The 24,929-nt window shown below is 40.9% G+C and overlaps 1 protein-coding gene across 6 annotated transcripts in view; it reads left to right on the top strand.

Moving 5' to 3' along the window:
- Nucleotides 1–20,456, top strand: part of KIDINS220 (kinase D interacting substrate 220) — a 158,134-nt gene extending 137,678 nt beyond the window's left edge. For all 6 annotated transcript variants that reach the window (XM_030555467.1, XM_030555466.1, XM_030555468.1 and 3 more), the window contains 4 exons: nucleotides 3,244–3,390; nucleotides 14,412–14,510; nucleotides 15,382–15,630; nucleotides 17,914–20,456. In XM_030555467.1, coding sequence (XP_030411327.1) covers nucleotides 3,244–3,390; nucleotides 14,412–14,510; nucleotides 15,382–15,630; nucleotides 17,914–19,185 — 1,767 coding nt within the window. In that variant the 3' untranslated portion in view covers nucleotides 19,186–20,456. The remainder of the gene's footprint in view (nucleotides 1–3,243; nucleotides 3,391–14,411; nucleotides 14,511–15,381; nucleotides 15,631–17,913) is intronic.
- Nucleotides 20,457–24,929: the final 4,473 nt, after the last annotated feature.

Raw genomic sequence — 24,929 nt, forward strand, 5'->3', positions numbered from 1 at the left:
GGGTCTGTCTTGGGTCCAGTACTATCCAATATTTTTATTCATTACTTGGATAATTGAGTAGAGTGTGTACGTATAGTATATGCAGATAATACCAGGCTGCGAAGGGTTACTAACACTTTGGAAGACAGGATTAGAATTTCAAATGACCTTGACAAATTGAAGAATTGGTCTGAAATCAAGAAGATGAAATTCAGTAAAGACAAGTGCAAAATACTATACTTAAAAAGGAAAAATCAAATGCACAGCTACAAAATGGGGAATAACTGGCTAAACAGCAGTACTGCTGAAAAGAATATGTGGGTTATAGTGGATCACAAATTGAATATGAGTCAGCAATGTGATGCGGTTGTGAAAAAGGCTAATAATCTGGAGTGTATTAACGGGAGTGTTGCATGTAAGACATGGGACTTAATTGTCCCTCTTTACTCAGCACTGTTGAGGCCCCAGTGGGAGTAATGTGTCCTGTTCTTGGCATCATGCTTTAAGATGTGGACAAATTGGTGAGTCCAGAAAAGAGCAACAAGAAGGATCAAAGGTTTAGAAAACCTGGCCTGTGAGGAAAAGTTAAAAAAAACTGTCTATGTTTAGTCTTGAGAAACTAAGATTGAAGGGGTGTTTGATAAGACTTCAAATATATTAAGGGCTGTTTAAAAGGAGGACTGTGATCAGTTGTTCTCCATGTCCACCAAAGGTAGGGCAAGAAATAATCGTCTGAATCTGAAGCGAGGGAGATTTAGTTTAGCTATTAGGAGAGTAGCTATTATGGAATCCCCATCACTGGAGATTTTTAAGAACAGTTTAGACAAATGCCTCTCAGGGATGGTTTAGGTTTACTTGGTCGTGCCTTAGCATAGGGTACTGGACTTGATGACCTCTGAATGTGCTTTCCAGCCCTAGACTTTTATGATTCTGTTATAGAGAACTATACTTATTTGCTTCAGTGTGTGCTCTTTGTCTCTTGTGTTTTTCTGTAAACCATTGTGTCACAGTTTCTGGAGTGGTTCATGAGCATTAATGCCAATTTCAGGGCAGACTGTCAAGAAGCAGGGCAGAAACTCCAAACTGGGTTGTATTTCTATAATTAGATTTCACCAACCCAGTAAGGAATATGAACTCTAAAGCACTATAATAGCCTTAAAACAGAGTCAGAGGCAGTCCCCTTTATATTCCAGTATATCTTGCTGGCCAGTCAAGCTGGACTTAGTGATAGCTGGTTGCTATACACCAAAGATCAAAATATTCAGGTTGCTCCGAGTCCCAAGAGAGCAGTCACTTACCTCAGGTCATTTTGTACTTTAGATCTCTCTCCAAAGACAATGCTTGTAGCCAATCCTGTAATAAACTAAAGATTTTATTGACTAAGAAAAGAAATGAAAGAGTTATTACAAGATTAAAGCAAGCAAACTTATATACACAAATGAGGTAGTTAGTGGTTTTAAAAGATGACACAGTTGTAGTAATCTGTTAGCTCTGAATGGGAAATTGATATATAATTGATACACAGAATAGTACAGGCAAAAGAGGTCTTGATGTAATTTGTTTGTCTCTATGTAACGTGATAACTTTTGATCACCACATCTAACGAGTTCCAAAATTTCAGGGAATGTTTTAGGTGTCAGTGGGCAGAACCCCTTTGCTTTTTGTGAAATCAGAAGAGAGAAATGGTGGGAGGGAGACAGAGACCGTTGCATCTGGTTCACAGATCCAGCAGCATCAGTCGTCTTTGCTTTGATTTATAGACAATTACAGCTGTTAACACTTTCCAGCATAACAATACCCCTCATCTCCTCTCTGCCCATGTCCCAGAAGAGTTTAAAATTTTGACATCCTGAATGACGTATCTCCCAGATAGACAGAAAAGAAATAAGAACAGTTGAGGGAAAAGGGAAGCACATACAGCCCCTGTCATGGGTGGATTGGGTGATGGTCGGAGGGGGATGGTGGGCCACTCAGACTCTTGCAGAGAGGAATTGAGAAGTACACAGGACCCCGGCTATTCCGGGGAGAATGAGGCACAGTGGTATGGGGGACACTTGAGCCCCAGCCATGTGCTGGAAGGGTGAATGGAGGGCACACAGAGCCCCTGTCATGGTGGAAAAGAGGGAAGGGAGGAATGAGGTGGCACACAGTTCCTGACTTGAGGGGACAATGTGAGACCCTGGCATACAGGGAGATGATGGTGGGAGGGAGGGAGGTTGGAGGGAGTCTCTGAAATAAAGAAGGATTGGAGGATGGCAGACAGGGAGCTTGTGATTGAGGAGGGGTAAATGAAGAGTGGTAGGAGCCTCTGGTGTGTGCAATGAGCTTGACCTACAGAAGCAACTAAGTATCTGACCCTCTAGCATAAATAACAGGTGTTTACTTTGAAAAATATTTTTTTTCCAATGTAGATATCATTATTGAGTAATGAGTATTTTTCATGGACACTGTGTAAAACTTTCAAAGAAAGCCATATTCTATAGATTGCCTTACATCAATTAATAATTAGACCCAATTTACCGTTTGAAACATATCACTAATATAGATGCTCAAATATATTGCTGATGGGTGTGGTATAAGAATCTAAATGGACAGTTTATCTGGATATATTTTAACAGGATTGTGAAATTGCATAAACGTAGACATACGTTTCTTCCCCTTCACCTTGCTTTAGCCACCTCTGTGTCGTGGCACAAAGACCCCACAACTTTTCTGAGAATTTAGAGCCTTGTTGTACTGGGCACCTGCAGATGCTTTCATTTTCCCTCCCCACACCCTCTTTGGTGTTGCTCCCAGAAGCTGAGAGTGTCACCCTACATCATCTTAGTCTGAAGTTAGCATGAAGAGTTTGGGTAATACACTGAAATCCAGATTGTTTAATAAGGTCTTGTCTTGCTTTTAAAATTTGACCTAAGTAAATCTATGCAAATCCCTAATAGTGACACTGTAGTTTTAACCCTTGCTTATATTGATATATTAATTTGTTATATCTTACATTGATTTTTTAATTAGTTTGGTTAAACTAGAACACTTTTTTCTAGGATGGACAGTGTCTCAGCCATTTTCTTCTAATTATTATTGTTATTATTACCATCATATGTTAGTATTTTCCAGTATTATATTTAGATAATTTGGCACTAATCATCATAATCTTACCTTTTAGGTCCATATCCAAAAATGCATATAATTGAAGACCATTTGATTTGCATCAGACATGCTGGGCATTTGAATATGTTGTTTGTGTACATTTTTCCGCTTGCATAGGGAACAGGAACAGTCACAGGATCAGCCACTGGAGGATCACATGTGCCTTTGAGCTCAATGAATGTGGAAGCCGTATGTGAGAAGCTGAAGCAGACAGAAGGGCTGGATCAGAGTATGCTACCTCAGTATTCTGCAACTATAAGAAAGGTGATCCATTATTACACTTCAGTCATTTACATAGCATTGAAACACAGGAATGCACGTGTAGAAAAAATTATTTGACTGACTTATTACATGAAAAATCTACTGAATCATACTGAATGTCAAAATAATATTTATCTATGTATGTTCAAAGTAATGCAGCTTCTTTAATGCAAGGAAAATGTCCTGAGTACTTTATCATCTTGTATTTTAAAACTGAGGTAAGGGCCATAGTCACTAAAGTGAAATGTCAAAATTATGTTTTTTCTTGCAAAAAGAATATTTTACATTATTGTAATTAATTTACCATGTTCAATTTGCCATGGTAATTTTCTTAAAGCCTGCATTTAATTTATTTTTTTACTCTCAGATGAGAATGTATAGTCTTTTACCTTATTTTAGATCAAGGTAAAAATTTGTCTGAAGACTCTCTTCCTCTTTCCTTTCCAAAGTCCTGTTATGTTTTCTGATAAATTAGGAGATACTTCTTTCCCAGTTTATTCCCTTATCCTGACAGATATATAAATGTTATATATGGAGTGTTCTGGATGTGTGCCGAATACTAAAATTCTACATAGCCTACTGAAAGGCCTAGTACTGTCAAATTGGGTGCTCTGTGTGAGAGTTAACACCGGATAACTACTTCTAAAACTGTCATCTCTACATGAATCATGCAATGTATTACAAAAGTCTGATCTCAAAAGGTATTCTTTTCCCCCTGGTAGAGTAACTATATTTTTTTCAAAGACTAAAAATAGGATCCCAGTCCCAGAGGGGTGTTACAGATAAGTATTTTGTCAAGAACGTGTGTAAAGGAGGATTTTGGCAGATATAGTATCTTCAGGGAGTCAAAAGGGGAGAAAAGATCCCCTTTCCTCCCTCCCATAGCTTTTCAGTATAAAAGTGGGAACATATTACAATGAAGTACGGGCATCTGTTTACCCTTCATTGTTTTCTAGAAGTCCCAGCCCTGTGACTCTATTTTCTACTCCTGTATCTGCAGGCCCTGCAACTATTTTATGGAAATCTCCCATGCCCCAAGATTCCCCTATCACTTAGTCTTCTCATTTAATTTTTATATACTTCCCCCCTCCTGTTTTCTGTTTTTTTCTATACCTTTTGTTTTTCCTCACTTCATTCTCTGTCTCACCTTCATTTAGTCAATTCACCCTTTCTTCCTCCCTCTTTACCTCTCACCCTTCCATATCTCCCTCACTTTCTCTGCCACACTTACTCACTCTCTCATTTATTGTCTTTCCTCCTATATGCTAATATAACTCCCTTGTGTCTCCCCTGCTTTTTCACAATCCAGTGCTCCTCACTGATGCCAGGAAAGTGAAGAGCAGCATTGAGGCTGGGTCAGTAGCCATTTTTGTATTAGGGTGGTGTTGCTGAGCTTTCTGTAAGTTTTGATTCTTCTTTGAGTGCTTGTTCATGTCCGTTCCATATTATGTGTGTGTTCTCGCCACATGCACAGGTGCTGAAAGTTTTCCCCTCAGCAGTATCCGTAGCAGACCAGCTCTGGTGCCCTCTGGAGTGGCACCCACATGGCACGGTATAAGGAGCGCCTCCTCCTCCCCTCTCCCTCAGTTCCTTCTTGCTGCCAGTGACAGTGCTGGAACATCTGATGCTTTGGCTAGCATTGATTCCTTCTCTGTTCTTGTGAACTTTGAAATCCTGTAAAATAGTTATACGTAGTTTTCTTAGTTACCCTAAGTAGTAGTTCTCACACTCTCCATTAGTCCCAAACAGGACCTGGTCAAGGTATGCCCTGGTCCCCAGGCTTTAAGCCCTGTGATCGCTGCAGATGGCCTATGCCCCTCAGCGGTCCCCATACCAGCTGCTTAAGGTGCTTAGGCGAAGGGCACATAAGTGACAAGTGCTGTATCTGCAAGTCCTTCAAACCTAGGACGAAGAAGGAATGCAACATCCATCAAAGAGCATTCCTAATGGAGTTGTCGCTCACTTCGGTGCCGGAGCAGGTGTCCAACTCTGCACCGAGCACTGTGGCCTCCGTGTGCAGTGTTTCCCCCAGCACCATTCACAAGCCGGCACCAGTCTCCCTTCACAGCTCCGGTCAAGAAGCCGAAAAAGACTGGGGAGGGAAATCTCCTACCCTCCTGCAAGGGAAAGGAGAGGGCAGGGGGTGAGCCAAGGCCCATGTCAGGCAGCTCAACATCTCCTTCGGGAAGTCGGTTCCCAGCTCAAGTTGAGTGGTGCAGTCCATCTCATGTCTTGTCTGTGACTCCAGGTAGTGGTGCAGGCCCCAGCCAGCTTCAGGTGCCGTCGATGCCCGAAGCTCTTCAAGCAGCTCAGGAGATCCTGACACTCCTGGTGGCACCCTCACTGGCTTCTGCAGAACTCTGGTCTCAGGGAAAACCCATGTTGTGACCTATGCATCTGTTCCCGCCTCAGTGTTACTGTTCCCCATCGAGAGGGACGTCCTGCCAGCATTTGCTTGCCCGCAGCCGTCATGTCTCAGGGTAGGAGAGGCAGGCCCGCTTCAGTCTCCTCACCTGGGGCACCGATTGAGGGACTTGAGGTATACCTCGCCAGTAGATTGGGGCAGACCCTCTGAGGCATGCACCACCTGGCAAGAACTCCGGGACCAACCCCCACCATATTCAAGGGCCCAGGACCAATCCCAGGACCGATTGGGCACCAGAGACCACCAATCGCTCGGCTGTCACCCAAAAGGAAGGTCGCCCTACTCAGCAAGAGCCACTGCTCAGCCTGATCCCGGTCTCCCGGGACCGATCGCTCTGCTGGGGGCTCGGAGCGAGGTTCCTTGTCTGCGGGACAAACCCTGGTACTGACAGTGCCAACGACATTATCAGTACCAAAACCTGTCCCATGGCCCCAAGAGCAGTGGCTGTTGCCATGGATACCGTGCAACCCTTGGGGTTCACCCAGCCTTCTCAGGCCTTCTGATTAGCGTTGGGAGACTCAGAGAGGCCAGCAGCCTTGTTATCCCACCTCCTTCAGAAGACTTCGGGGGTAAGACCCCACAGGTCAAAGAGGACCAGGAGAGCAAGCTGCTGGACCACAAATGGACATGGAGGTTCCTGTGGCACCAACATTGTCCTCCTCATCACCAGATGAGGCTGTCACGGGGCCCACTCATCCAGTTCCTCAGGATGATGCCAAGGCACACTAGGAACTTTTGAAGAGGGTCACTTCTAACCTCAGGCTTCAGGCAGAGCAACTGGAAGAGCCCTTGGTGTCTGTTTGACATCCTCTGTTCCTTGGTACTTGCCAGGGTGGCTCTACCCTTTCATAAAGGGATTTCTAAGATCACTAATGCCCTGTGGAAGAACCCCTCTTCCCTGACCCCATCTCTAAAAGGGCCAAACATAAGTACTTCATGCCAGCCAAAGGGCAAGAATACTTATACTCCCACCCAGCCCCCAATTTCCTTGTGGTCAAAGCAGTTATCACAAGGAGAAGCAGGGACAACCCGAGGCCACCCCCAAAAATAAAGACTCAAAGAGGCTGGATCTTTTCTGATGTTAGGTTTATTCATCTCACCTTGAGCTGAGAGTGGCCAACCACCAAGCCCTCCTTCACCGATATGACTTCAATATGTGGCAAGCCATGGCCAAGTTCGAAGGGTCGCTTCCCGAGGCTTCCAAGAAGGAGTTCCAAGCGATCTTTGATGAGGGCAGGACCGCAGCTAGGGCAGCCCTCCAGGTGGCATCAGACACTGCAGACGCTACTGCCCGCACCATGGCTTCCGCTATCTCGATGCAGCGAGTCTTCTGGCTGCTCCTCTCTGGGTTGTCCACTGAAACTCAGCAGTCAATACAGGACCTACCCTTCAACATCAGGGCCCTATTGGCAGACCAAACAGACAGCAAATTTCATGGCTTCAAGGACTACCTCATCACCCTAAAAGCCCAGGGTCTTTACATCCCAGTTCTAGCGCGTAAGCAGTTCAGACCGCAGCAGCTGCAGGGTCAGAGGAGTCAGCCTTGGCAGGAGTAGCCCTATAAACAAGCCAAGGGCTACAAGCGTTGTCTGAGCTGCCCGCCTCCATCCTCTGCCCAGTCAGGCTTGACCTGTAATAAGCAGGGGGCCAAATGGTCATTTTGAGGGTGCGCCCAGACTATTCCAGAAGGATCCATCCTTCCCTGTATTCTCCAACCATCTCTCCCACTTACTCCCTGGCTGGACAGCTGTAACCTCGGACTGATGGGTTCTCAGCACAGTGGAACAGGATTGTACCCTCCGGTTCCTTTTTAACTCCTCCCCCCATTCCCACCCACCTTCCCCATCCCTCTTCAGGGACCCCTATCCCAAGACTCTCCTTGCACAGGAGGTAAAGGGGTTACTACAGCTGGTTGCAGTGGAAGAGGTTCCTCTCAAGTATAGGAACAGGAGGTTCTATTCTCAGTACTTCTTAATCCCAAAGGCCAAGGGCGGTCTATGGCCCATCCTGGACCTGTGAGACCTCAACAAGTACCTAAAGAAGATAAAATTCCTCATGGTTTCCCTGGCTTCTATTATCCCCTCCCTGGATCCGGGAGACTGGTGTGCCGCCTTCGACTAGAAGGACGCATACTTCCACATAGTGATCTTTCAAGGACAGAGACGCTTCCTCCAGTTTACGGTGGGGCCCCCCCACTACCAGTTTGCAATCCTCTCATTCGGCCTGGTGACAGCACCGAGAGGTTTTTTACCAAGTGCATGTCAGTGGTAGCAGCTTACCTCAGATTTCGGGGTATCCAGATCTACCCGCACCTCGATGACTGGTCGTCAAGGGCAGCTCCAGGTCTTAAGTCCAAAGGGATGTTGCGGTGCTTCAGGCCACGTGCCACTCTCTGGGCCTACTGGTAAATGACAAAAAATAGAAATTAGTGCTGTTGCAGAGGATAGAGTTCCCCGGAGCAGTCCTCAACTCGATCTGCGTCAGGGCATTCCTGCCACTGGAAAAGTTCTATGCGTTGACGAACCTCATCACAGAAGCCTCCGCATTCCCTCTAACTACAGCCAGGGTCTGTCTGCACCTCCTGGGTCCCATGGCAGCATGCGCATACATTGTCTGCCATGCCAGACTCCAAATGTGGCCCCTGCAACAATGGCTGGAGATGGTCTATTCCCAGTCCAGAGACCTCCTGGAAAAGATTGTTGTCATTCCCCAGGCAATACTTACCTCACTGCAATGATGGACCAACCGCAGAACAGTTCTGGAGGGAGTTCTGCTCAATAACCCCCCTGTCACTCCATTGGGTTGGTGTTGGATGCCTCGGACCTCAGCGAGGGTGCACATCTCGGCAACCTCCAGACACTGGATGTAGTCCCCAGAGGAGGAGAAATTGCACATAAAGGTCAGAGTTTCAAGCAGCCCGGCTGACGTGAAAAGTCTTCTTGCCCCACCTGTCGGGCAAGGTGGTAGAGTCTTGATAGGCAACACAGTCTCAATATTCTACATCAACAGGCAAGGGGGAGCACGCTCGTTGACTCTGTCAAGAAGCACTCCATCTATGGGACTTCTGGATCAGCCACGAAATCCACTTGGAAGCTTTTCACCTTCCCAGTGTTGAGTATACACTGGTGAACCAGCTCAGCAAGGACTTCTCTCACGCGAGTGGTCGCTCCATCCAGAGATAGCCTGCATAATTTTCCAAAGGTGGGGAGCTCCCCAAGTGGACCTGTTCGCTGCCAGACAGAACAGGAAATGCCACTGGTTTTGCGCTCTGCAAGCTCTGAGCAAGTGCTCCCTCTCTGAAGCCTTCCTCCTGTTGTGGTCAGGAAGCTTAATGTACGCATTCCCTCCAATTCCACTCATCAGCAGGGTCCTAGCAAAGATCAAGAGGCAAAGCACAGATGGTTGTGATCACCCTGGCGTGGCCTTGCCAACATTGGTTCGGTACACTTATGAGCTTGTCCGCAGCCCCTCCCTGGCCCCTGCCCGACCTGTTCGGAAGGAGTCCAACAGGTCCTCTTGGATAGCAGGAAGCCCTCAACTAGACTGACTTACTTGGCCAAGTGGATGTGGTTTTCCTACTGGGTGTCCAAGCATGGCATCTCTCCCTCGCATTCTTCCATACAGGCTGTTCTGGACTACCTGTTCCATTTGAGGATCCAGGACCTGGCACACTCATCCATTAGAGTGCATCTAGTGGCCATCTCGACATGTAGTCAGATTCTTGATAGGGCTTGAGAGACTCTTCCCCCCAGGTACAGACCCCTATCCCACAGTGGGATCTTAATTTGGTCCTCATCAGGCTCATGGGCCACCCTTTGAGACGCTGGGTTCCTGATCTCTTTCCCACCTTTTATGGAAGGTTGCATTCCTGGTGGCGGTGACGTCGGCAACACAGGTCTCTGAAATTAAAGCCCTGACCTCAGAACCTCCGTACATGGTCTTCTACAAAGATAAGGTTCAGCTGCAGCCCCACCCGGCCTTCTTGCCAAAGTTGATCTCCAACTTCCATATGAACCATGACATCTTCCTCCCACTGTTCTGTCCCAAATCGCACGAGACCAGTGAGGAGATGCGTCTTCATGCCCTGGACGTCTGGAGGGCCTTGGCTTTCTACTTAGAATGTACCAAGCAGATAGGATTAATTGTGCATAAGGACCTGTTATGACGGTTCCGCCGCTGCAGATTGTCAGAGCCCACTCAACGAGAGTGCAAGCGTCTTCGGCGGCTTTCCTGGCACACATCCCTATTTAGGACACCTGTAATGCCACAGCGTGGTCCCCTGTTCACACGTTTACCACTCATGCCATCACTCAGCAGGCCAGAGACAACACTGGGTTCGGCAGAGCTGTGTAACCTACATATCCGTGAATTCCTACCCACCTCTAGGGGTACTGCTTGGGAGTCACCCAATATGGAATGGACATGAGCAAGCACTCGAAGAAGAAAAGACAGTTACCTTTTCCGTAACTGGTGTTCTTTGATATGTGTTTCTCATGTCCATTCTGCAACCTGCCATCCTTCCCCACTGTCAGAGTTTCTGGCAAGAAGGAACTGAGGATGGGGGGAGTTGGCCATGCCCCTTATTACCATGCCACGTGGGCGCCACTCCAGCGAGCACCAGAGCCAGTACCCTATGGATACTGCTGAGAGAAAAACTTGTGGCATCGGTGAATGTGATGAGCACGTACCCCCTAATATGGAATGCACATGAGCAACACATTTCGAATAACACCAGTTACGGAAAAGGTCACTATCTTTTCCCATGTGTATGTCAGAGTAAATACAGGGGAATGGTGGTTCAAGGGCTCATGTAATAGGTGCTCATTTGAAGTTTCATGGGTGCTTGTTAGAGGGAAGGGTAGTATTTCAGCTAGTAGTAGAGTTGGTGGGAGGTCATCCTTGTAGTGTGTGTGCAGTTAGCTGGCTTGCTTTCACTTCCCTTGGCTCAACTGGCTAGTCCGGAAGGATGCAAAAATCAGAGACACATGGTCACCCTGTCCGTAAGGGCTGTACAGAGGGGACTCTTACTGGGAGGAGAGCATTTTGTGCTGGTAGAGATGTTCCAGGCATACCCACAAACCAGACAGTAAAATAGTAGTCATGATGTTTTTTACTAGTGCCACTGATTAAACATAAAACAGAGCCAGATCCACAACATGTTCAGTAATAATAATAATAATAATAATAATAAATTTTAGTATCCCAGAATCTGTATTGACATTTTTTTAATAATTATCAACCAAAACCCCTGGGTATGTGCTGAAATACATTTCCCTGATTTTCCACATACATTTTAAGATTCCAGAAGAGACCATTAGATTATTTAGTATGGCCTCCTATATAACACAGGCAAGAGAATTTCACATGGTTACCACTGTATTCAGCTTGATAACATGTCTTTGACTAGAGCATATCTTCCAGAAAGGCATTCAGTCTTGTTTTGAAGACAGCAAGAGATAAAGGATCCACCACTTTCCTTCATAGTTTGTAGTAATGATTAATAACCTTTGCAAATGTGTGCCTTATTTCTAATCTGAGTTTGCCTGGCTTCAGGTTCCAGCCATTAGTTCTTGGTTCATATCCAGGCTTCTCCTTGAGTAGTCTTACAGCTTTATAGGTTCAGAGCCATGAAGTAGTTTATGGAAATTATACTCATAATGATCTCACACTAGCCTCTGTGCATACTCAAAAATGATTTTATAGCCATTGCCTAGTTCATATTGAGTCTATTAGTGACCCAGAAGTGGAATCGGTCCTCTACCCCAGCCCTTTAATCTTGTCAGTTTCATAAGAGGGGCGTCCCCCTTTCATAAGGGAAGTCTGAAGTGTATTAGCAGCACTCCTACGCTGCAGTGCTGCTTCACTCCTCCCTAACATCTTGGGAAAACTTCATAATGTATTGCTAAAGATAACCTGTAACCCAGAGCATTTCTCTGATGCAAGGTATTTTAGGGATGTCTGTCAGTCCTCTTATACGGACTAATTTGTTCCTTAGTGTTAATCTACAACTCTAGCTGTATCATATAAGGAATACTTCTATTCAAGAACCTTCTCTGGTCATCCCTATATGATTTCTTCTCTCATTCCAGCTGGCATGTAAGCTTCAGACACTGCCTTTAGATGAAAAGCTCTTTGTGCTACTCCTTAATCATATTTATTCAACTCTCACCTGGGATGTACTGTCATAGTACTCATTCTGTCTGGATTAAATACCAAAGATTCCAAATCACTCTCCAAAGATGCAAAAATAACATACTATGTGTTTGTTTATATTTTTTGTTCTAATTTATGAGGATTGGTGACAAACTGGAGATTTTTCTGCCCCACTCCCTTCTCTTTTTGGGACCCAGTTCTTTGGGGATTGGATTATAAGAAAAGAGGTTTCCACTATTGAGTAGATCAGTTTAGGAGAAAATAAAAGAGGGAAGCCAATTCATTCTGCAAATAATTGTGGCTCATGAACTGACTCTGCTGCTTGTCACAATTGTGAAGCACAATTGTAAAAACCCTCAGTCCCAAATCCTTGTCCTGAAATAGAGATCTCAAATTAACAGGAAATATTTCGTATAAATTCCCATATATCCCTGAATATCTGTAACTTTTTTTTTTTAAAGAGTAAAATGTCCTTTTTCATATGTTGGTAAATAAGGTATCTTATCCAACAGTCCTTATCTATTTAATCTGTCCTGCCTAAATTAGCTTCATATCCTGCAACACGTTCCACTTGTATCTCTCACTTTGTGTTGTCACTGATACTTAGATGGATGCTTTATAAACTTAATTTTTTTGTCCCTTCTCTTTATTCTTCCTATCCTCTCTATATTGCCCTTTCCTTGCTGTTCTTTACCAGAGTACAATCTAGATTAATGATCAGCTGTGTTATCCCTGCTGTGCAACGTTTGGTGCTTTACAATTGCTTGCTAAAGTAGCACCCACCTGGACCACTAAAAAACAGCCTGCCAGAATGCAAACCACACCCTTGGTGTCTGTGTGTAGTTGCAACCTGCCAGCCACACATGGATTACACTGTGGCTCTCACCAGTTGTGGTTATACTGCAAGATGACTCCAACACACACCCTTTCGCACATTTCCCTCCAGAAATGTATGTCCTGTACTGCCCAGCCCTCTCCAGAACACTACAAATTATGTCTGTTATTCTTTTAAGAAAATAATATGCACACAGTTTATCATCCCAAATGGAATTACCCAGACACTTCAATTTAAATATGCTGGATTAGATAATAAAATGAGTTTATTAACTTCAAAGAACTAGATTTTAAGTAAGTACAAGTAACGAGGCATAAAAGTCAGAAATGGTTACAAGAAAATTAAAGATAAGTTAGGTATTAATAAATGTCGTAACAAACTACATCAGATTCAAGCAAAATTTCTCTCTGCATGCTTTCAGCAGTCTTACTGAGCAAACCGTGTAGGTCAGGACCCCTTCTCCGGGAGCCCAACAAAGACTGCCTTTGTTGCTTCAGGTACAGTTAATGTGATGGGCAGGGAGAGCCTTGGTGTGTTTGTTCCTCCTTTTTATAGTTTCAGTCCTCCTCTTTAAAAACATTTCTAGCTGGGCACTATGAGACAATGAGTCAATGTGGAAGGATGTTCCCTGCTGCTTTTTTCTCTCCTGTTTGAGCTTTCTTAGTTTCCCTCCCTGCTTGATGACTCTGTTTACTACTTAAATGCAAATTAAGCAGAGCACACATTCCTTTGTTTAGGACAAACCTGTTTGTCAACCTCACTTTGGGCAGGGCTGTGGAGTTTGGAACATATGTGAGCAACAGTGTACAGTGGAATCTTATCACATCACCTAAAGTGTTGCCACACATATTTTATCATGGCAATACTGACCAGCAAATTACGAGTTTTCAAATACTTCACACATCATACGTTGTACAAAGATTATTATAATAATATGTAGGGTATGAATACAGGAGTGTATTCTGTCATACTTACCAGTACCAGATTATCCCTTATTCCATACAACTTCTCTCTGGTGCTACGTAGTGTAGTACAATCCATCCACACACAAGTGCCTCTTGAAGCGTGAAAATCCTAGTCTGATTAGAAGTCCTGGACTGCTGGAGGCAGTTAGGGTTTGGGTAGAATCTTTCCTGACCCATGCTTTTGACCTTTCTGTTACCTCTTATCTCTGTAGGTTGTTCTCATGTCTCCACAACTGTTCAGGTGTGACTAGAGTTCTAATAAATTTGTTCCGATCAATCAGTTGTTCTTTAAAGTAACACATGACTCTTCATCTTTGGGCAGAGAGTTTGTCATCACCACAGTTCTCCTTTACCCAGCCAAGGAATTGGTATTTAACCTTGAAATTGCCATTTGGTAGTCCATGGCATATACTTCAAGGCTTCCAAGGTAACCTCTATTGTTTAAAAGAACCGTAAGGTTTGAAAAGCAAAGGCAAGATTACTAAAAAGAAGTATTGCTTCAAGTAAATGATAAATTAGAAATATAAAATCCTTGTATGAGTCCAAGATGATTTCTGGATAAAATGAATTTTATTAGGAAATATTTACAGGAGGGTTTTTTTAAGGCACCAAGTACTTTTTACACAGTTTTACTTATTTTATTTAGGCAAACATAAATGGTCGTGTCTTGGCTCAGTGTAACATCGATGAACTGAAGCGAGAGATGAACATGAATTTTGGTGACTGGCACCTGTTCAGAAGCACAGTAAGATAACATTTTGAGCTTTTCATAAGTTTACTTTATCGAGATAGCTGATGTTGTTTTAAATTTGATCTAGAACTCCTCATTTATTTTGCTTTTTCCTTGGTACTATAAGTCATTTCTCATGGTAAATGTGCAAGCATGTATCATTACGTTGGCTGCATCTTAAAACTCAAACTATTAAAGTATTGGTAGTATCGGACTTACACAATCCATACAATGAGGGGCAGCTGTATCTCTGATACTGTTAAGCCATATTATACTAAAAGATCTGTTCTTCCCTCAGCTTGAGGGTAAATGACAACATAGTTAATGGGAGCTGGGGACAGGCATCAGACTGTTAAATTCTCCACAAAGATGTTTGAGTACTGTTGATTCTCTACTCCTATACTGCAGAATATGTTTGTGCTGCAAATTCACAGACTTGTAAATATTGATGGTTACTAGACAGCGTTTTATTGTGATACTGACGTTTATTAAAGCTATTAAATGTGGTATTTGTTTTTTCACTCTTAAACATGTAATTAGTATTTTGTTTTACAGGACTTGCATACTTGAAAATTGAGAGTCTTTGGCATGTTAATGCTTTAAAAAGGCTATGTACAGTAACTATATATTAAGAATGATTTTCATTGCAGACAATGAGGACAGTTCCATAAAGAGATCTCTCCCAAGTAGTCTTTTTTGATGAATCATTCAGAAACATGCATGCAATTTTACAATTTAAAAAAAGCAAGTTACATTTTCCTGTTTCCTTTTGTTTGGAATATAATTGTTACAATTTAAGAAAGAGATTACTTGCTCAACCCATTTTATCTTGCTTTGCTATGTAATGACATTTGTACTGTTTTTTTTGTTGTTTTTTTTTATTAAGGTACTCGAAATGAGAAATACAGAAAATCAGGTTGTTCATGAAGATTCTCGTGCAGTGAGTGAACATGTTACCAATGTGATTCCTCACAATGAGCTTGCTCATCGTCCTGTGCATAATAGTGAATTACCTCACACTGAGCTTACAGGAATTTCTGCTCAGGTTCCCTACGCTCTCAACTTCAGCTTTGAAGAACTGAACACAATTGGTTTCGATGAAGCTCCTCCAAATCACAGTAATTTGAGCTGGCAGGTATTTACTAAAGAGATGTATTTTCTTTACCTAATATGTGGGAAATTATTCTCTGTTAGATGACAGGGCAGACTGCAAGTCCACTCTGTCTATCCAGATACCCTCTCAACTCCCTGTCTTGCCCCAAGACCATACTTTGGAGAGAGAGTAGGGAACAACTCCAAATAAACGATTTCCACTGCCTCATCCTAATTTTCTCTCACTCCCCCATAACTGTTTCTCCTCCCTCGTAATTCCCCTCCAGGGGGAGAGTATGACTTAAAGTACTTAGTTCACCTTGCATAAGCATGGTAAATACTAGATATTTCATTAGATAAATTCTGTTAATCATACTGTTCAATCCTCACAAATGGTAACTATTTTAATAACTTGCTACCAGCATGCACCACTCAAAGGTTGAGAAATAGATTTGACTTTTTAATTTTATTTTATTAATTCTAACATGCACAGTACTGTTGGATGTCAGAGCCTGGGTCCTGTGTTGACAAGTGATCCAGCATTAAACTCTGGATTTGGGACCCTCCTCTCATTCTCCCACAAGTTTTGTGCATATAATTTTTTACTTATAATTTCCAAAATCACACTAAGTTTGAGCATTTTTAGGTATACGGGGCCTTTACAGAGTTTATACAATTAATAAATGAATAAATGTTTTTAAGGCAATGGTGAAGATTTTAAAAAAGTAGCTTGTGATTTTCAGTGCCACAAATTCTGGGCACCCAAAAAATTGAGGCCTGATTTTCAGAGGGTCAGTCCTCAGCACTTCTTGAAAAATGAGGTATTTCAGGTTGAGCACCCAGAAACTGAGGCACCCAAAATCACTAATTACAACTCTTGGCCAATCTTTTTAATCATCATAGTTATAACTGAAATGTACACAAAATGATTTAGAACATAAATGAGTGTTTCTTATGAACACTTCGGGTAAAATCCAGTCTCAATATGTCCTTTTCAATACCAGTATGGTGTGGCTCACTGTCTTTTATTTGTAGTTCTTCATTATATGTCAAGAGCCCAGGAATAATGGAAACAACGATTTTGAAAGACAAACATTAAAAAAAAAATCAAAACTTTAGGACCACAATAGAGAGAGAAACATTAATTCAGAAAAGTAAGAAGTTAGTCAGTTTTGACTGTCTACTTTTGGGAAGCATTGGAATCCACCATTCAGAGAATATATAGCAAGTTTGCATCAATAAATAAACAAAAACTGGCTCATCTAAAGGGGAAAAGGCACCTTTTGGAAATGGATTGCCAAATTAAATACTCCTTTGTGAATTAATTTAGCTCTATTTAATAGGGAATATGCATACATAACTGACCATATCCATCTTTGAGACTGCAGTGTTTCATTATGGGCACTGAATTGCTCTAGCAACTTGTTGTCTTTCATTGAATATATAAGATGCTTATTTTTAGACATTGTTTTATTCAGCATTAATCATGTTTGGCAACTTCACAAAATCCTAGTACATAGAAAAGAATCTTGTGGAGAGCTGTTAGTAATATTTAATAAATCACAAGACCTTAGTAGTAGTACAGAGGGGATAACAAAACTACAGCCCACAGGTAGGATCCTTCCTATGGCTTCTTGCACATAATTGCTTGCTAAAGAACAGTTTTTGAGGAAAAAAGGAAAGAATCAGGAAAAAAGAATGCATGTAGGACCAAGAGCAAGGCGGAAGAGTAAGGATAAGTGAAAGAGAAGGAGCGAAGAGAGAAGAGGTGAGGAACAGAGTTCATATTCGTAATCTGAGAGTCTGATTTTTCTGAAACCAGCTAAATACAACGAAAGTTTCAGTAGTATATATTCAGCGCTAATGCTTTTAATTATGTTCAAAATTCTCCCTCAGAAATATTTGTTGGCAATGAATTGTTCTTGAAATTTAAATTAAAAAATTATATATACATATATAAATAGATGTGTGTGTATGAGAGAAAAGCCTAAACTCAATACACCAAATGAATTTAATAATTATAAAGTCTCTTCAAAAAGGATAAACTTAAAATATTTTGATTAAATACAGATTTGTATGTAATTTCTTTTTGCAACGGAACAGAAGTGACAGTGTTTTCTGGAGTTGATGAATGAATGTGAATACAAATATGACTATTAAGCATTTATCCAGATCTTTTAAATGGTTATTTAAGAATTTAACTGCCATAATGTATTACAGACAAAAGTTTTTCATTCATTCATATATGCTATTGCTTCTGGTTATATTAAAATAACAAGGATAATAATAAATAGTTTTGTTCTATTGTTTTTTTCTTTTTTTCCAGTCACAAACTCGCAGAACTCCAAGTCTTTCAAGTCTCAATTCTCAAGATTCTAGTGTAGAAATCTCAAAGCTTACTGATAAGGTGCAGGCAGAATACAGAGATGCATATAGAGAATATATTGCTCAAATGTCACAGCTAGAAGGAGGTGCAAGTTCTACCACTGTAAGTGGCAGATCTTCCCCACATAGCACATCAGCTTTCTATATGGGGCAGAGCACATCAGGGGGCTCCCTCCATTCCAGTATCGAACAAGAAAAAGGAAAGGATGGTGAACAGAAACAAGATGATGGACGAAAGTCCTTTCTGATGAAGAGGGGTGATGTTGTAGATTACAGTACTTCAGGTGTTTCCATTAATGATGCATCTCCTTTGGACCCTATCACTGAAGAAGATGAAAAATCTGATCAGTCTGGTTCCAAGCTTCTTCCAGGAAAGAAATCTTCAGAAAGAACAAGCATTTTCCAGGCAGCAGATTTAAAACTAAAAGGAGTTACTTTGCGCTATCAGAAACTGCCAAGTGATGAAGATGAATCTGGAACAGAAGAATCTGATAACACTCCACTTCTCAAGGAAGGAAAAGATAAGAAAATGGATGGGAAAGTGGACAAGCAACCAAAATCCCCAGAACATGGATCTGAGCCTATTAGAACCTTCATCAAAGCAAAGGAGTACTTGACAGACGCCCTTTTAGACAAAAAGGATTCCTCTGATTCTGGTGTGAGGTCCAGTGAAAGTTCTCCAAACCACTCTCTCCACAATGATGGAGCGGATGATTCACAACTTGAAAAAGCAAATCTCATTGAGCTTGAAGATGACAGCCACAGTGGAAAGAGAGGAATTCCACACAGTCTCAGTGGCCTTCAAGATCCAGCTGTGGTACGCATGTCAATTTGCTCAGAAGACAAGAAGAGCCCTTCAGAGAGCAGCTTAATAGCAAGCAGTCCTGAAGAGAACTGGCTTGCTTGCCAGAAAGTCTATAATCTAAACAGAACACCTAGTACAGTCACCCTAAATAATAACAGTGCTCCAGCCAATCGAGCTAATCAAAATTTTGAAGAAATTGAAGATATCAGAGATTCTTCTCCAATCATCCTGCGCCCTGGCTCCAGCTCCAGCTCAACTGCAGTTCAGAATGAGAACCTAAAAAGCGTGGCTCTCAAACGAAGCCAGTGTTCAAATTATACCAGGCTTTCAAAAGATTCTTCAGAGCTCCATGGTGTTACAGCCTCAGACGCTGCAGGTTTTGGAGAAGAGAGAGAGAGTATTCTGTGAAAGGAACAAACAAAATTAAAACAGAGCATGTTTGTATGTCAGAATTTTCTTAAAATCCCTAGTTTGTCAGTTCATGATCATGCTAGACACTTTTTATCTCTTTCAGTAGCCTCCACTAACAAACCTGGATTTTTTTCCAGGCATTTTTTTAAAAGAAAAAATAACCTACTCTATAAAATATTTCATTACCCCTCCCACTAATTGTTAGTAAATATAATGCTCTTTTCCACAAATGAAAGCAGTTCGTGTCTTTCTGCATGGGAATCAAATTTCGTGCCAGAGAATTTTGGGGGAAAAGATGTTTTAGGATTAAGTAGGTCAGGAGTATTTCATATAAAAGTAAAACATAGACATTAAATGTTTGCTGCAATGCACAAACTCATGTTTTGTTATCCCTTCTAAAAATTCCAATTAAACAGATTACTTTTAGAAAAACATTGTACCATGTGTTGCCATCTGAATTTACAGAAGCCAGAAGACACAATATTAAAATCCGTCAGGCCCTTGGTAACATGAAATTTCGTACTTTTCATTAATTAATTGATCTCCAAAAGTATGTGCGACACATGAAATAGAATATGTTGGTTAAGTATTAAGATACATGATTGGCTAACTGTACATCTTTATCACCTGTTCTGTAATTACTTTTGTTTCTGGCAATTTTATTTGTGCATTGTGCTGATTTGTAGAGGACATTGTCTGGATGTACATGCATCTGACGAAGTGGGTATTCACTCACGAAAGCTCATGCTCCAAAACGTCTGTTAGTCTATAAGGTGCCACAGGATTCTTAGCTGCTTTGTCTGGATATAGTGTTAGAATTAACAGATATTTAGTATGTAATGTTCTCTCATTGATTTAGTGAGTGCTCTGTTTATTGTTGGTATGTAATTTCACAATCATTGCACTAAATAGTTGTAACTCCTGTTATATAGGACAGTGTTTGCAAGTATTGTCTGAATTTATGAAGATTGTTCTGTATGCCCTTCCACTAATATATTGTTTTTCACCTGGTTATAGAAAGGAAAAAGTAATTAATGTTTGCCATTTTAAAAGTAACATTAAAAAATCAGTTCAGTGATAATATAGTGTATCAGTTTTCTTATGTTAGAGAGAGACTATTTAATCGTTTGTGTTTGTCAGCTAAATAATGTATCTGTCATTGTAGCAAATACTTTGTACTGTACGTGAAATTTGCATGATTTTGGAAACTTGTTCAATCAAATGTACTCCAGTAGTATAGAGGGAATAATAAATAAATTGGCATATTGCTTTTTTGTCTGAGTTTGTTTATTATACTGATTGTTTCCTCATTTGACAGAAAAATCAAATGCACTTGAGAGGGTGATGTGATTAAAGCAATTTATGAATTTAATAATGATTAATGCTTTACAAACAAAGTAATATTTTTCATTAATAGATCCCCTAAATAAACATCAAGGTACAAAGAAAAATATTTGATCCATGGAATAGGCAAACTTGGATCATTTTTTAGTAATTGGCACATGCATGAGGGAGGTTAACCTCCCTCTGCTTGAAAATATTCCAAAGTCATAGTCATGTTTTTCATAAGTCACTTTGCTTTAGCTAGAAGTTTTTTGTAATGTGTTCCAGTCAGAGTCATCCAGCTGGACCATGTGGCAATGGTCTCTTTTATCCATATTGAGAGAATGCATTTCTGTGCCAGAGTCAATAGAAAGAGGAGGTTGGCTGTATCTGTTTCTTTAGTTTTCCATTCCCCACATGTCCCCAGCATTAACAATACTAAACACTTGGTATGTTAACACCATAGAATTCTGTTAAACTTGTACATAAGACTGTATCATTTGAATTGTATATTTCCCAAAATATTACCATATTGTTGAAATTCCTTGTGTACACTATTTTTATGATGTCTATTGTAAAGATTTTGAGAAATGCTCTATTTTCAACAACTTTACAGAAAACACAGTTTCATAATTTTTGCTAAACTTTTGAAATATTTTCTGGTTCAGGACCCTTCCCTATATTTTACATATCTGTGACTGTACATCACTGATTGTCTTGTGCAACAACGTAGTCTCTGAATGTAAAAACTTTTTTTGGAAAGACAGCTACAAAAAATGTTTGAGAGAGAAGGAAGAGAGGTACATCCTCCTCCTTGAAGACAACTTGGCAGTATTACAGAAAGCTACTGTCTATCTCACAAGCCTTGTTATCTCTGTAACTCGTCAGATAATCTAATTGGAGCAAATGTCAGATGATCTTCACATAATTTTAAACCTTTAATACTCTATAAGAAAGTCTCATCTGCCGGTCCTCATGGAAAGCTGGGTCTTTCTATTTTGAATGAAATATGAGATGCCATGTTTAAAAAAAAATACTTTTGCACAATATTTTCTAGCTTTCATTGGCCAACACTACTAAAGGCAATTGTTTGATAACTGACAATTGAAACAGTAGGAGCTAAGTGGCTAGCAAGGTGAGTTTCAATAGATAGCCATGTGCAGTCCTTAGTTCTTAATCTTGCACTATGCTAAAAACTAGCAGAACCAGTTTAGTAACTGGATCAATTCAGAAATGCTTAAAGTTCAGAAATGTTAAGCCATCTCCCATCTTACATTGTTGAAGCTGTTTAAGTGAGGAAAGAGATCACTTCCTTTGGGGTGGGGGGAGGAGAGGAAGTGGAATAAATATAAAATAGCCCAAGATCTTAATGTAGGAAACAAGTGTGAAATCTGTTGACTGTATTGCTTTTTTAATGGTGACAGCTGTACCTATGTATATGAAACTTTATCCAGTATTCCTGCAGAATGTAAAACAACATAAATCTTTACTCAGAACTGGATTATCTGAGCCATATGTAAAATCTCTGGTCCCAGTTTTCAGACTTATTGAATATCTGCAACTCCAGTTGAAGTCCTAAGGAGCTGGAGGTGTTGTGAACATCAGGCCCTTCATTATTTGTAGGTCTGTTCCATTTCTTCATCCTTCTAAATGAGGCTTCACTAATGCAAATGAGAATTGCATGAGTTTTCCAAAATGCAATTATAATCTCCCACACAGATTTGTTTAACTAAAATTATGTAATATTTTATATTTTTTAAAAAAAATCTGATTTACTGCATATTGACATCACAGGTGCATTCTTATGTACTTCAAAATGCCACTCGGCAGCCAAGACAGACCATTGTATTTATTATTTTATAGTGTCCAAAAACATAATAGATGCTTAACAAAAAACAAAGAAAGGCATGATTCCCATGCTTTAAAGAGTTCATAACGTAAATATTAATTGGAGAGTCAGCAAATTGGGATGGTCAGAAGAAAGGAGAGAATGGAGTGAAAGAGGATGTGGGTTACAGCAATACGATAATACAGTTGCTACCTTCAGACATGTATACACCATAATGGTTCAGTTGAGGGTTCTTTATGTATATAACGAATGCAAGGAAGGCAAGATATAAAATATGATAAAGTTTATGGTGAATGAATAGATAATAGGTTATATCAAATAAATTGATTTGGAAGCACACCTTCATTCCTAAGCAATATAACTATTATTGTAAGCTTAGATAATTATTGTAATCCTGAGCTGGTTATATATGGGTTCCCAATGTAGCTCCTGGAACTAGCAGAATATGAACATGTCATCTGCAAGAAGAACTTGCTTATAAATGTTATGTGTTTAATAAAACAACAAATATTCCTGATTCTCCTTGAAATCATACCTATAAGATGATGCTGTGTGCAAAATGCCTGTAGCTCAAAAGAATGCAATTTTTTAAATCAAAGTATCTTATTGATTTTTACAGGTTGAATTTAAAACAGAGAGGGGAGAACTGCCTCCATAGGAGGGAAAGGGAAGGAAGGAGGAGAGAGTGAGATTTCAAAGACACAGGAGAGTAGTAAAAGCAAAGTCCGCCTAGGACATAATGGGTGTATATAGTCGCTGTTATACATAATCTGTCACATGTATGAAAACGCTGCAAAAATCTAAAAATAAAACAATTTCATATTCCTGAAACTTTTTATTTTTGTATGACTTCATTTCTAGGGCTACTAGCTAGCTCAGTTGATTGAACAATCATGGATACAGGAGGCCATAAGTATTCTCCAATGTTAAAATGTGAGCTCTGTGACTTTGGAAATCAGCATTGGTGGAAATCCAAGAGTTCCATGAAGAATAGGGCAATGAATGCTCAAAATGAATTAAAAAAAAAAAAAGTAAATGAAAACTATGAGAGCAAGATTATTGCTGTATACTGGTCTTTCTATAACATCATTATTATGTGGGTAATTTCTATACCATATGTGGTCCCTTTGACTGGCATCTTCAGAAGGCATCCAAGCCCCTATGAGTGTGTCTACAATGCAATTAAAAACCCATGGTTGACCCATGTCAGCTGACTCAAGCACCTGTGCTTGTGTTAAGGGATTGTTTAACTCTGGTGTAGATGCTCTGGCAGGATCCAAGCTCTGAGATGCTCCCCGCTCACAGGGTCCTGTAGCTTAGGCTCCAGCTCAAGCCTGAATGTCTATACCACAATTAAACAGCCCTTTAACACAAGCCTCAGGTCCCTAAATCAACTGACATGGGCCAACCATGGGTTTGAAATTGCAGTGTAGACATACCCATATTCTTAGTTTGCATATTTATCCAATACAGGCAAAGTGTGATTTTTTGTTTTGTTTTGTCAGCTCCGTTATTGAATACCTGAAGAGGCTTTTTTTAAAAATACTCTTGCTTATGCTTGTCCATTTTTGTTATCAGTCAGTTTGGGGATTAAGCTCTGTAGCAAAGGTTCTTATTAAGGGTTCTAGATGTTACTGTGGTATTTCTGAGAAAAATAATATATGGCTATTTTGAGTTGCTTGCATAAAATCACAACTTCAATACACATTTAAATGTTCCTAGGTGTCTGAGGTCAATAGTTGTACAAATATACTGAATAGTAAGTGTGATAAAAGAAATTTTTACCTGCCTTGATCCTGTGTAAAGATTGCAGCATGCAGGTCAGAGACAGGTATAGAGATACTGACAAGGAGAGAGAGAGGGAGGATGAGAGAGATCGTGAACAATTCAGCCCTCCCGATTAACATAACAAAGGTAGTGACAATAGCATAATGCTTAACTTTGCATAAAATAGTAGTTTGTTTTAGATTTGACATTTTATGGTAAATAAGGTATAATGATAGTTTATAGCTAAAAATTCAAAATGGCAGCCACACTGTTTTTGTATTAAAACATCAAAAATGGAGGACACAGACTAAATTGACCCATAGCAGATAAGAAACGGGTGAAATAAAGTTCAAATAGGGATGACTCAACTCACTCCAAAATACCTGAAGGGAGAGGTTAGGAGGAGGATCAGATCAAATGATAGGCAGAGCTGATTGGTTGAATTGTTGCCACCCACGCAAGGGTGCTAATTACTGAACTTGAGACAGCAACCAATCAGAAGGCCAGAAACTGAATAAAAGGAAACAGCCAGCAGGCTGTGTGTGTGGGCGCAAAAGCAGGAAGAAAGAGAGCAGAAGTTCTTCGAGAGAGATGTCCCTGTGGGTGCTCCACTCGGTGCGCCCCTGCACCTTTGATCGGAGATTTCTGCAGCAGTACTCCTATTGACCACACATGCACGGAGCCTGCCCCCTGCTCTGAGTATATCTCTTAGTGAGTATGCGCGGCTGGTTCCCTCAGTTCCTTCTCTACAACGGAGGCTACCTCAACTCTGAAGTAGAAGGGAGGTAGAGTGGGTAGTGGA

The sequence above is a fragment of the Gopherus evgoodei genome, chromosome 3, assembly GCF_007399415.2.
Source record: "Gopherus evgoodei ecotype Sinaloan lineage chromosome 3, rGopEvg1_v1.p, whole genome shotgun sequence".
NCBI lineage: Eukaryota > Metazoa > Chordata > Testudines > Testudinidae > Gopherus > Gopherus evgoodei.